This window comes from Bos indicus x Bos taurus, chromosome X, assembly GCF_003369695.1.
Source record: "Bos indicus x Bos taurus breed Angus x Brahman F1 hybrid chromosome X, Bos_hybrid_MaternalHap_v2.0, whole genome shotgun sequence".
Classification (NCBI taxonomy): Eukaryota; Metazoa; Chordata; class Mammalia; order Artiodactyla; family Bovidae; genus Bos; species Bos indicus x Bos taurus.
The window spans coordinates 99,702,795-99,716,196 of record NC_040105.1 but is presented as its reverse complement, the minus strand read 5'-3'; the positions used below and the strand labels follow the sequence as shown (position 1 = coordinate 99,716,196).

The 13,402-nt window shown below is 36.2% G+C and overlaps 2 protein-coding genes across 5 annotated transcripts in view; both read left to right on the top strand.

Annotated features, from left to right (window-relative positions):
• DIAPH2 (diaphanous related formin 2) overlaps window positions 1–13,402 on the top strand; it is a 982,036-nt gene that overhangs the window by 235,648 nt on the left and 732,986 nt on the right. For all 4 annotated transcript variants that reach the window (XM_027534395.1, XM_027534394.1, XM_027534393.1 and 1 more), the window contains one exon: window positions 8,751–8,890. In XM_027534395.1, the coding sequence (XP_027390196.1) occupies window positions 8,751–8,890 (140 nt within the window). The remainder of the gene's footprint in view (window positions 1–8,750; window positions 8,891–13,402) is intronic.
• RPA4 (replication protein A4) lies at window positions 8,899–12,289 on the top strand. Its single transcript, XM_027534397.1, is given in 7 exon segments — window positions 8,899–10,913; window positions 10,916–11,062; window positions 11,065–11,170; window positions 11,172–11,259; window positions 11,262–11,435; window positions 11,437–11,544; window positions 11,546–12,289. Coding segments are annotated over 7 exon segments (774 nt in total). The 5' UTR covers window positions 8,899–10,801; the 3' UTR covers window positions 11,585–12,289.

Sequence of the window (13,402 nt, the reverse complement as noted above, 5' to 3'; positions counted from 1 at the left end):
AACACTGAACAAAGTTCCATGTTCTTTACAGTAGGTCCTTCTTGGTTATGGTTTGCTCATATTTTGTTGAGGATTTTTTCAACTATGTTCATCAGGGGGATAGGCTTGTGATTTTTTTTTTTTTTATTGTTGTATCTTTATTTGATTTTGGTATGAGTAATGATGGCCTCATAAAATGAGTTTGGAAGTGCTCCTTCCTCTTTAGTTTTTGGGAATAATTTGAAAAAGATAGGCGTTAACTCGTCTTTAAATGTTTGGTAAAATTCACCTGTGAAGCCATCTAGACTTGAACTTTGGAGTTCTTTGATTACTGATTCAATTTAATTACTAGTAATTACCTATTCTTTTTTCTATTTCTTCATGACTGAATCTGGGAAGAGTTTGTGTTTCTAGGAATTTATTAATTTCTTTTTACTTGTCTAATTTGTTGGTGTATAATTGTTCTTCAGTTCAGTTCAGTTCAGCTCAGTCGTGTCCGACTCTTTGCGACCCCATGAATCGCAGCACGCCAGGCCTCCCTGTCCATCGCCAACTCCTGGAGTTCACTCAGACTCATGTCCATCGAGTCAGTGATGCCATCCAGCCATCTCATCCTCTGTCGTCCCCTTCTCCTCCTGCCCCCAATCCCTCCCAGCATCAGAGTCTTTTCCAATGAGTCAACTCTTTTGTATTTTTGTGCTTTTTGCTTGTAAATTCTCTTTCATTCATGATTTTATTTATTTGGCCTCCTCTGTTTCTTTCTTGATGAATTTAGCTAAAGGCTTATCAATTTTGTTTATGGTTTCAAAGAACCAGCTCTTTGTTTTATTAATCTTTTCTTTCTTTCTTTAGTTTCTATTTCATTTATTTCCTGTTTGATCTTTATTATTTCCTTCCTCTACCAACTTTGGTTTCATTTTCTTCTTATTTTTCTAGTTCCATTAAATGTAATGTTAGGTTTGTTTGTTTCTTGGGATAAGCCTGTATTGCTCTGAGTTTAGCTCTTAGAACTGCTTTTCCTGTGCACAAAGATTTTGGAATGTTCTGTTTGCATATGTATTGTTTCAGGGTATTTTTTGACTTGTTTTTTGCATTCTTTGTTGACCCATTGGTTGCTAATAGCAGGTTGTTTAATCTCCAGGTTTTTTTTTTCCAGTTTATTGTTATTGCTTTCTAGTTTTATACCCTTGTGCAAAAGATGCTTCATATGATTTCAGTCTTAGTAAATTTTGAGACTTGTTTTCTTACTTTACATTTGATCTTTCCTGGAGAATGTTCCATGTGCACCTGAAAACAATGTGTATTCTGCTGTTTTTAGATGCAGTGTCCTGTATATATATTAAGTTCATCTTGTCTAATGTGTTTTTTAAGGCCAACGTTTCCTTAGTGAAGTGAAGTCGCTCAGTCGTGTCCGACTCCTAGCGACCCCATGGACTGCAGCCTACCAGGCCCCTCCGTCCATGGGATTTTCCAGGCAAGAGTACAGGAGTAGGGTGCCATTGCCTTCTCCGATCTTCTATCTTTATGGTCTATCCACTGATGTAAGGATAGTAGGCTCTTAAAGTCCTGCACTGTTATTGTATTGTTATCTCTTTATTCCCTTATCTCTGTGAATATTAGCTTTATATATTTAGGTTCTTCTTTGTTGGGTGCATAAATATTTATAAGTGTTATATCTTGTTGGATGGACTGCTTTATTGTTATGTAATGCCCTTCTTTGAATTTTGTTACTGTTTCTGTTTTAAAGTCTATTCTGTCTGATATAAATCTTGCTACCCAACCTTCCTTTTCATTTCTGTTTGCACAGTATATCTTTTTCCATCCCCTTATTTTAAGTCTGTTTCTTTAGGTTTCTTTAAGTTTCTTTAGGTTTTAAGTTAGTCTCCTGTAGGCAGCATTATTATTATACCTATAGAAAGGCATTATTTTTTCATCTGTTCAGCTACTCTATGTCTTTTGATTAGGCCATTTATTCCATTTACGGTAATTTTTGGTAGGTTGAATATTCCATTTAAAGTAAATGACAGGTATATATTTATTGTAATTTGTTAGTTATTTTCTGGCAGGTTTTGTAATTCTTTTCTGTTTTTTCTTCTCTTTCTCTATTCTCTTGTGATATGACCATTATATTTAGATTCCTTTCTCATTTTCTTTTATGCATTTACTGTAATTATTTTTGTGTGGTTACTGTTAGATTCACATAAGTTTATAACATTCTCTATTAAGTTAATAGTAACTTAATTTTGAACACATTCCAAAATTTTATATTTCCCCCCTCATGTCTTATTTTTTTAAATTTAAGTTTATTTATTTTAATTAGAGGCTAATTACTTTACAATATTGTATTGGTTTTGCCATACATCAACATGAATCTGCCACGGGTGTACATGTGTTCCCAATGTTTTAATTGGCACAGTTTACATCTATATTTCATACATCCTTTAATTACTGGTTTTAAAAATAGTACTAGTTCTTCTGTCTTTTACCCTTCATACTTGCTTTGTAAGTGATTGCTCCACTATGCTTATTATTTTTTTATGTTTTCCAATGAGATTTTTACTTAGGTATGTGTTCTTATTATCAATTAGTCCTTTTCTTTTTAACTTACTGAATTCCCTTTAACATTTCTTGTAAAGCTGTCTTGGTGGTGAAGAATTCCTTTTGCTTTTGCTTCTCTGGAAACCTCTTCATTTCTCCTTTGATTCTGAATGATTGCCTCATTTAGAGAATTTTTGGTTAGCAAGTTTTTCCTTCAGCATTATTCCTACATCTTGCCACTCCCTCTGACCTGTAAAGTTTCTGCAAAAGATCTACTGATAGCCTTACGGGATTTCCTTTGTATCTAATAAGTTGCTTTTATCTTTCTCTTTTTAGGATTCTATCTTTATCCTTTACTTTTTTCATTGTAATTATAATACATCTCATTTTTTTTTTCTTTTTGGGTTCATATTATTTGAAATTTTCTGGAGTTTGTGGACCTGGATATCTGTTTTCATTCCACAGATTCAGGAAGTTTTCAGCCATTATTTGCTCAAATAATTTTTCTGGCCTCTTGTCTCTTCTTTTTCTGTGACCTCAATGATGCAGGTATTATTCTGCCTGATGTTAGGATATGTTCTCTTATTCTGTGTTTTACATTTGACCTCTGCAAAGGTCTTAATTATAAGCTATATGTCTTGCAATGAGAAATGACACTATATAAATTTATCTTGTGATACTACTTTTCTGTATATGTTTTTATCTCACAGACCTTAAATGGATAATATTAGTATATTTTACACTATATTTCATGCAATTAAATTGTCAGTACAAATTGCATATAAATTGTTTGGAATGTTGTAGTAATATATTTGTTTTAAAGTAGCTTTTATATTTTAGGAATAAATTAATTATCTCTAATAACTTCCATTTACAAGATAGTTTTCTTGTATAATAGAGAGAGGTCACCAAAAGTTTTAACAGCATATTCAACTTTGTATAGCCCACCAGAAACATCACTTTTAGAATAAATATGTAGATGAACTTGTATTGTGCACATGTTTTTTGTTTCCTTTTCTACTGGGATTCATGGAACTGATGATGAGGAAAATGGCTTTCTATTTCTTATGCATTTAAATTTATAGGAGCCTCTCAAAAACAATGCTGTGATTGGTTTAGATATAATTCCAAATTTGTTAATCTGTAATGTTGCTTTTTTCAGAAAACTGAAGTCAAAGAAAAGACACTCATTTGGTTGAAGTAGCTAAAGTAACCTGACTACATTAGAGTTTATAAATCATGGTCAACAAGAATAATGATATTACTGCTTTCATGACAATAATATTGTCCTTCCTATTTGAAGATTATACCATTGATAGTAATTGTTATTTGTGTGCACTCTGTAGTTGAAAAGACCTGTGTACAATTAATAGTTTTTCCCAGTGTCTGCAGCAAGACACCTTTACAGCTTAGAATGTGGAACCTTTCCTCAATTTATAAGTAAATCTGTATTTACATTAAAGAATAACAGGTCATACTCAGACCAAGTCAATTTAAAATCAAAAGTGGTATCTCCACTGCAATCTTAAAATATCTTTTTAGAATATTGCATGTCTGATTTTGATATGAAAATTTCATATTAGAGTAGGATGATTGTAAACTGAACTGAAGTTTCTTTTGGTTCTTTGTGTAGTGTTTTAGAATAATACAAACACAGTCATACTGACAAGTATCTCCATTCTAATGATTTTCAAATTAAGGAATGGTTTCAAATTAGGAAAGCTCTTTGTTCACCTAGCTTTGGAATAGCATGGTATGTGCTAATTGCTAACTTTGTCTGCATTATTTTTTAAAGATCAAATGGGCGCAGTGGTAATTTTCATTAATCTCGTACAGAGCAGCTAATTAAAATTTTCATTATTATCAATCCATTATCTAGTTGTTTCCTTTGTTCAGTATCAGAACAGGATGTTAATAATAAGCCATTCTTGTATTACAGCTCTATTAAATATAGTGAGAATTAGTTTAATCTATTGGATATTAATAAGCCATTCTTATATTACAGCTCTATTAAATATAGTGAGAATTAGTTTAATCTATTGCACTGTTTTGTCTTTAGGTGATCCCTTTAATATTATGTTGTACCATATTGATTACACTGAAGATACTTTGACATTTTGTAATAGAGATTTCAGAATTAAATGTTTGTTGATTTTTTTTTTTTTTTTACGAAATGTTGAGGAAAAGTGACATATAGTTAAAGAAAAAAAATAACCCAAGGACCAGAATGTTGGTGTTTTATCCTCACAACCTCATTAATTACCTGTAGTTAGGATCATGTAAATCAATTTGATTCCCTATTTCTATAATGGTAGTATTAAAAGAGCTGGTGTTTAAGGGCCAGTCCGGCCTTTCTATGCTGTTTCTATCATGTTTTCATAATTCTCAAATATGAACTACTGTTAAAACCCCAAAGTCCGTCTAAGCTTGGTTAAAGGCATTTGTTCTATAAATTTATATATTTTCTGTCTTGCACCATTATATTGTTTGCTTTCATTCTGTATAACCATAGAGTATCCTCAATTATGAAATTTAAACCAATTTCTAGGACTTGAGGAGAGGTGACTCCCAAGGTGATAGACTGACCCAGTGGTTCCATAAAGAATCTCTCACCCACAACCATGTAGAAGAAGAGAAGTTAACGTTTTCTCAGTACCTTACTCTCTATGGTACAACATACATATGTGCATGTTTGCTCCGTCGTGTTTGAGTCTTTGTGACCCCGTGGAGTTTAGCCCACCAGGCTCCTCTGTTCATGGAAGTTTCCAGGCAAAGATACTGGAGCAGGTTGCCATTTCCTCCTCTGGAGAATCTTCCTGATCCAAGGATCCAGGGATTGAAACCTCATCTCTTGTGTCTCCTGCATTGGCAGGCAGATGCTTTATCACTGAGCCACACGGGAAGCCACAGCATATATGAAATGCTTCTTGTTTTTGGCACTTTGATATGCATTGTCTGACTTAATCCTCATAACAAATATGAGGGATTGGTATTTATTACCCCTGAATCAAGCATGAGCAATTATTTTTATAGAGATCCGTTCAGTCATCTGAGCAAAGATTACCTAGAAGGTAAATGAAAGGGTCTTGATGCATATCTAGTGGCAGTTTGAGCCATTCCCAGCGTACCATATACTATCTAAAGTTACCTTATGCTAGCATCTCTGAATCGGAGAAGGCAATGTCACCCCACTCCAGTAGTCTTGCCTGGAAAATCCCAGGGATGGAGAAGCATTGTAGGCTGCAGTCCATGGGGTCGCTACGAGTCAGACACAACTGAGTGACTTCACTTTCACTTTTCACTTTTATTCACTGGGGAAGGAAATGGCAACCCACTCCAGTGTTCTTGCCTGGAGAATCCCAGGGATGGGGAAGCCTGGTGGGCTGCCGTCTATGGGGTCACACAGAGTCGGACACAACTGAAGCGACTTAGCAGCAGCAGCAGCAGCATCTCTGAATATATTGTAATGGAATGTCTCGGGACTGTAATATTCTGAAGTGAAACTAAACCGAATTTGAAAGCTTTGGCATGTTGAAGGTCACCAGTCATTCACCTTTTTCGATTATTCACCCTTCATATATCCATCACTCCTTCAAGAAATATATGTTGAGTACTTAACTCTGTGCCAAGCACTGTGTTAAGATCTAGAGATAGAGCAGTGAACAAGTTAGGCAAGTTTCCTGCTTTGTAGAGCTTATATTTTAATGAGAAGTACACAGTAAACAAGTATATAAAGCAGTAAAATTATATAAAGCTAATAGGATAAGTGAGATTTAAAATGATGTTGTGATGATAAGTGCAGTGTTAAGACAGGAAGACTGGTGGGATGAGACATAAATGATGAGAACCAGCAATGGAGAGGCCAGAGTCTTCCAGGCAGAAAAAACAGCAAATACAAAGATCGTTCTACAGGAATAAGCCCTGTATATATAAAGCCTCCAGGGGAGGATCAGTATGGCCTTGTCATCCATTAATTGAGAAAATAAATTTGGGGGTCCTATGAAAGTGGAATGTGACTTCAGATCTGCAAAATTTTATACTATAAATGTTTACTTGCTAGTCCTTGTGGATCTGTAGCCTTAAGAGCTGGGCAAATAAGTTACAGAAATGTGAAAATGATTTCAAGGTGATGATTTTACTTACTGTGCCATCTATATGGTGATTTATTCAGTAGACTTCCTAAATATCTACTGTCCAACTGGAGTGAAAATATGAAATTGTATTCCTTGTTCTGTAATTATTATGGACAGATTCAGTAATGGCACACTTTTGCTGATGCTCACTAAACACCATCACTGTGTTAGACACTTGGCATACATGGAGTTTCCAGTCTAGAAGAGAAAGAGACTCACCTCTGCCCCAATGTCTCAAGTGCTATAATAGTGAAAGGGCCATGGTGGTGTAAGGGAATAGTTTTTGTACATGAGACTTTATCAGACTTTAAACATTTACTATTTAATGGAATAAAAAAAATAAAACTCAGACATTAAGAATGGTTGACAATTTCTGTATCAGGAGGCCTTTTTAATAAAAAGCCAAATATTAGGAAATCCTAGGGAATCTATTTCTCATTATTAACACACTGTTTTTTTTAAACTCTATATCCTTTAATGACATAACTTCTATCAAATTGAAAAGAAAATTGCTTTCCTATTTATAGCTTAGGTACTTAGCAAAAACTGAGTGTAATTCATATGAACTTACAAAATGGGCTCCAAGCTAGAGTTTTAATCCAGGGGGATACATTTGTAATATAGGAAAGGGGCAGTTATGATTATGTAGATCTGGGATCTGAAACTATGAATTATTAGAACCATGAATGTGTTGTTGATGTTTTTCTCCCGGCCTTTTCCCCAAATGACTTACATAGTTATGGCAAGGCGATGAAGCTCAGAAGCTGTGATGAGATAATGAGTTCTAGAAATAACCCTGTGTATATTGGAAATTAAGCTAAAAAATAGTCAATATCAGATAAATGCATTTAATGACTTCTAAAGATTAATCGATAGCATGTGAGTAGCATAGTTCGGAAGGAATAGTTAGGAACTGGTGAATGCTTTAGACTAACATGCTAATCGGAGACTATATTGTCTTACATTTTAATAACCATTTTCACTTGGTTTTGAGATAGGGTGATATTCTGATATATTTCAATAGATTTGGGTTATGAAGGCAATGGCACCCCACTCCAGTACTCTTGTTTGGAAAAATCCCATGGACGGAGGAGCCTGTTAGGCTGCAATTCATGGGGTCGCTGAGGGTTGGACATGACTGAGTGACTTCACTTTCACTTTTCACTTTCATGCATTGGAGAAGGAAATGGCAGCCCACTCCAGTGTTCTTCCCTGGAGAATCCCAGGGACGGGGGAGCCTGGTGGGCTGCTGTCTATGGGGTCGCACAGAGTTGGACACGACTGAAGTGACTTAGCATAGCATAGCATAGCATAATGTTTTGCATTATATTTTGTAGAATAGAAGTAACTAGTAAACTTAATAAAATGATTTCGAAATGTATGTCCTACGGGTAAAGGAGGACCAGCTAATGTTAATCCTAATGCTTGGACTTTAAATTTAGGCGAGACCTGACCCCATAGATGGCAGCCTACCAGGCTCCCCCGTCCCTGGGATTCTCCAGGGAAGAACACTGGAGTGGGCTGCCATTTCCTTCTCCAATGCATGAAAGTGAAAAGTGTAAGTGAAGTCGCTCAGTTGTGTCCGACTCATAGCAACCCCATGGGCTGCAGCCTACCAGGCTTCTCTGTCCCTGGGATTTTCCAGGGAAGAGTACTGGAGTGGGGTGCCATTGCCTTCTCCAATGCATGAAAGTTAAAAGTGAAAGTGAAGTCGTTCAGTCGTGTCCAACCCTCAGCGACCCCATGGACTGCAGCCTACCAGGCTCCTCCACCCATGGGATTTTCCAGGCAAGAGTACTGGAGTGGAGTTCCATTGCCTTCTCTGAGCATTAATGCTACTCAAGTCCATATTCTGTTCAGGTCATAAGCACCATCAGTATAATTTTCTTTTAAATGAGGTTGAGGAGAGTGTTGGAGTCTATCCACATGTCTTTACCATGTCAATTCTAGATGACCAAAAGATTTTAAACGCCTGACACTCTGCACACATTTTTTAGTAAAATATTTACATATTCTATGCATTATTTTATTTTAAAAGTTTTTTTTTTAAAACCTTGTTGTTTGTCTAAAAGAATTTCGTGTTTTTTTCCTATTTAATAGGGAGGACTGAAAAACAGCAAACATGAATGCACCCTATCTTCACAAGAATATGTTCATGAATTACGATCTGGTATTTCCGATGAGAAACTCCTTAACTGCCTAGAATCTCTGAGGGTTTCTTTAACCAGCAATCCTGTCAGGTCAGTGCTTTTTACTGTTTTGGTGCAACTCATACAATTTGTACTGTATATGATTGTTGGGAATATAATCACATCATTTTGACCTCAAGATTCCATGACCAGATGTCTGATGTTAGCTAATAAAGCAATGTCTAATTATGAGGTCTAAACATTTAAAAATATATAGTTAATCTGATTTCCAATAACATGCAATTTTAAGAATACAAGTATTACTTGGATGGTTAAATCCTCATTGATTATGTAAAATATGGGTCCAGAGGTTAAATATCCACATTTATATGAAAGTCTGTACTCAGATAACAATTATTATATATTTATTTGTAAAATAAATTACATGTATGGCTCTATTATTCTCTTTTACGAAACTTATTTTAGTTTTGGTTGTGCTGGGTCTTCATTGCTGCATGTGGACTTTCCCTAGTCGTGGTGAGCAGGGGCTCCTCTTTGTTACAGTGTGCGGACCTCTCATTGTGGAGGCTTCTCGTTGCAAAGCATAGACTCCAGGTGCACCAGCTTTAGTGATCGCAGTACGCAGGCTCAGTAGTTGCGTCTTGCAGGCTCTAGAGGTGGGCTCAGCAGTTGTGGAGCACGTGCCCAGCCAGTCACTGGCATGTGGAACCCTCCCAGACCAGGGATTGAACCCATATCTCTGCACTGGCAGGTGGATGCCCATCCACTGTGCCACCAGGGAAGTCTGATATTATTCCTTTTTAACTTGAGAAGTAAATAGAATTTTGTATTCTCTTACAAGTTTTAGATATTTATTCACACTTTTATGTAATTTGGGATAGCAAAAATCAGTTTATTTTAACCAATAAAGTAAATAGGAGAATATTAATAAACTCCTTAAAAATCTACAGATTTAGGTTATTACCTAGGTGTGAAGGATTTTTAAGGAAGAAGTTCTTGCTAGTGATAGATTCCAATAATTGGTGTTCTTTTATCAACCATAAAAAGCCTTTAAGTTAAATACACTCCACATAAAATGTCTTTATAGGGATAAATAGATTTTCAGTATAATATGAAAATATTCTGGGATCTACTTCCACAGTTACTAAAATATTAAGTTCAGAAATTTGAGTATATAGAAACTGTTATTTCCATTTTTTTCTTGATTTTCCTAATATAGGATGGGACTAGTACTTCCTTGACCTATCCACAGAAGCTTGCAAATAATTTAGAGCTCAGTTGTTTTGTTTGAATTTATGTATAAATTGAAATATCTTATACTATCTATTTTTACCAGTAATGCATTTGGCAGAATAACTCGAAGAGTGTAATTCTCCAATAAATAGTTTAAAAAGGTAATCATAAGATATGACTTGCATTTGGATTTGATAATTATTCAGAGGTGGCTGTCTTGCTATTTTTTCCAGAATGCTTCTGGTTTTAATGATTTGAACATGTGAGTCCTTTAGGACAGTAAAAGTGGCGGATTCTCCCTTGTCCCTGTCCTGCCACCCTGCTCTGCCACCACTGCCTCCTCACACAAACTATACTGAACTTACTGCTCTGAAAATTTCTGTTGAATGGTTAACTGAAGGAGTGAATAAATGAATCTTTTACATGTGCCTATAGATTTTGTGACATTTAGTAATAAAGTGGGGGCGGGGGAACCTTGTTAAAATGTATTTTTATAAAGATAGCGGAAAAAGTTTGAAATTGCACATGGGTCTTTTAAAATACAGCAGAACAGGTATCAGACCACGCCAAAGAATTCTTGGGTGAAGTGAGAAGCTGGCAGGTCCCAGTTGCCAGACAGCTGCATCCTGGCAACTGATTGGCTCCACAGTTGCAGGCCTCACAAACTCCGCATTGGGTGGTAGCCTATGCTAAAGGTTGGAGCCTGCCTGTGGAACTTGCTAGCTGGAGCCAAAGCCCACTTCCTCTTTTGCGGGAGCTGCCCTTAAAATGAGTAAGAATGGGTTTGGGAGCTATGGCAGCATTTCTGCCCCAGGTGGAGCCAGCGGAAGCAGTGACCCACTGTCTCAGGGCAGGGTAGCTCTTGCTACTAAGTCCATGGGATCCAGGCCCAAATCCAGGCTGTTGTTCCTTGTGTAAACCAACTGCTCACCTCCAGTCTGGTTGATAACATCTTCAAGAATAGAGGAATCAAGATTTCCCAAGTTTCTGTCATGGGAATAATCAGGCAGGCAGAGAAGACTGTAAGTTACTTTATAAGATTGATGATATGACCACTAAACCTATCGAGGTCTGCCAGTGGGTTGGCAGAGATAAAGCAAAGCAGGAGGTGACTCTGCTTCCAGTGGGAGTATATACCAGTGTTTGGTATCCTCGAATGTTCTGCGGAGGTGAAGAGCCTTGAGATGTTGAAAATCCATGTCCTCCAAGACATGAACGAGTACAGCACATACATATTCTAGAAATGGTCAAGGTACACATGATGCTGGATAACACCTGCCAAGCGGCCTCTGGGCAAAGTGGCCCTGTTGATCCATCAGAAATGGATGAAGCCCAGAAGCACGGCGAGCACCACCCCAGTTTCGTCCAAAACGAGGTGCTGCATTTGATTCATGAGTGTCCTCCATAGGGAAGGCAAGAGCATTCATGAGCTCCAGACCAAGCTTTGCGACCTGAGCATCTGGACTGTCAAGCAAGCCATTGATTATCTGACTGTGGAGGGCCACATCTACCCCCACTGTGGATGAAGAGCATTTCAAATCTGCTGATTGAAGCACCGAAACTTTTTTTTCATTTTCCGAAGACCCTGCCTCCTGTTGTGACTGAGTTTGTTTGACTTTTAGGAAGCAGATTTTTTTTGTAACAAAAGATTGGAAGTGGCATCCTTTGGAACCTCACTGCTTTTCCAGCTGCTTTGAACTTAACTGTTTTTCTAACTATATTTGAAGCTTAGAAAGAGATGATGATAAATAAGTTGACTGGCCTTTTTGTAGGATTTACCAATGAACAGATGAAAACACTCCTGGATGGATGAATTTGGGGAAGCAAAAGTACAGAAAAAGTTGAAAATTATTATTTTCTTGCGTGGGAGCTTCTTTTTCCGAAATATCCATGTATTAGGAGAAAATAGATGCAGTCAAGGAGCCAGTTAAGAGACAAAAAAAGTGTTGTTTTTACATAGACTCATTTTCTATGTTTTGATTTAGCATCTTATATTCATACTGTTATGTTATGCTAAATATAGTAGCTGATTAATTCAGATGAGCTAAAGAAAGTAGTTTTTGGATTCAGGTACCCAGTTCATGTTCATATAGTAATCTGCTCTTATTACCATAAGTTTATGTTTTTTAAAAGATAAAATTATACTACATTTAAATGGCAGGGTCAGCTTGGACTTTTTTTTCTTAAAGCATAATTGTTTTGAATTCATTGTAATATTTTTATAAATTATAATCTCTTGTAGTTGCATAGTACACAGATACCAGACTTGATGTAAGTTTTATGTTTTGATGTATTATTTATAATACTAAATGCTCTATTTTATGTATAAGAAGGTTTTATTCTTTAGGTTAGATGAACAAGTACTTATAGGAATATTATTAAGCTTAGCAAGTTTAATGAAAGTTTATGCAAATATTTTATTAAAGCACTTTTGCAAATCTTCATTGTGTGATTTGTTTTCCTAAATTCATTCGAAAAGCCTTTAGTTTTGCTTTTGAATATTAACATTTTAATTATCCAGAGGGATTTTTTTCTCTTCTGTATGTAATGTCAATAACATATATTATATCCTTTTTGTAATAATATATTTTAGTATGCATGCCTGCTAAGTCACTTCAGTTGTGTCTGACTCTTTGCAACCCTATGGACAGCCAGGCTCGTCTGTCCATGGCATTGTCCAGGCAAGAATACTGGAGTGGATTGCCATTTCCTTCTCCAGGGTATCTTCCCAACTCAGGGATTGAACCTGCATCTCTTTTGTCTCCTGCATTGGCAGGCAGGTTCTTTACCACTAGTGCCACTTGGGAAGCCCTGCATTTTAGTATAGGTTATATTAAATATGTGAGGCTTTTAAATAATTGAATAAAGTAAGCACTCAGTTGTACATACACTAAAGATGGTATCTTTCAAGTTACTGGTTTTGTTACATTAGTGGAAAGAAAAATTATATATATTCATTTAGACAGGTAGAAGAGAAAAGCATTACTTGTCTCAACAAAAAAGAAGGTGAAGAAACAGAGAAAAGCCAGCAGTCCAGACTGTCAGAAGGTGGCCTTTCTTTGCCAATTCTAAGAAAAAATTATCACCAATTGTTGCTTAAACTTCCTGAGGTATAAACTAAACTTTTTTTACTCTTCAAAAGCAATGAAATAAGCGATATTCCTTTGTAAGATGGAAATGGTTAAAATACTATAAAACGTGTTTGTTATTTAAATAATCAGACAGTCTTTCCAAATTCTAGTCTTCACAAACAGAAATTCTGAACCACTCTGTTGAAAAGGTTGCCTGCCCTGGGGAAAACCATACTGAGGGAGAGACAATGGGCATATTTCTTCCTTAGAATCTCAGTGTGGAAAGTAGTCTAAGAGA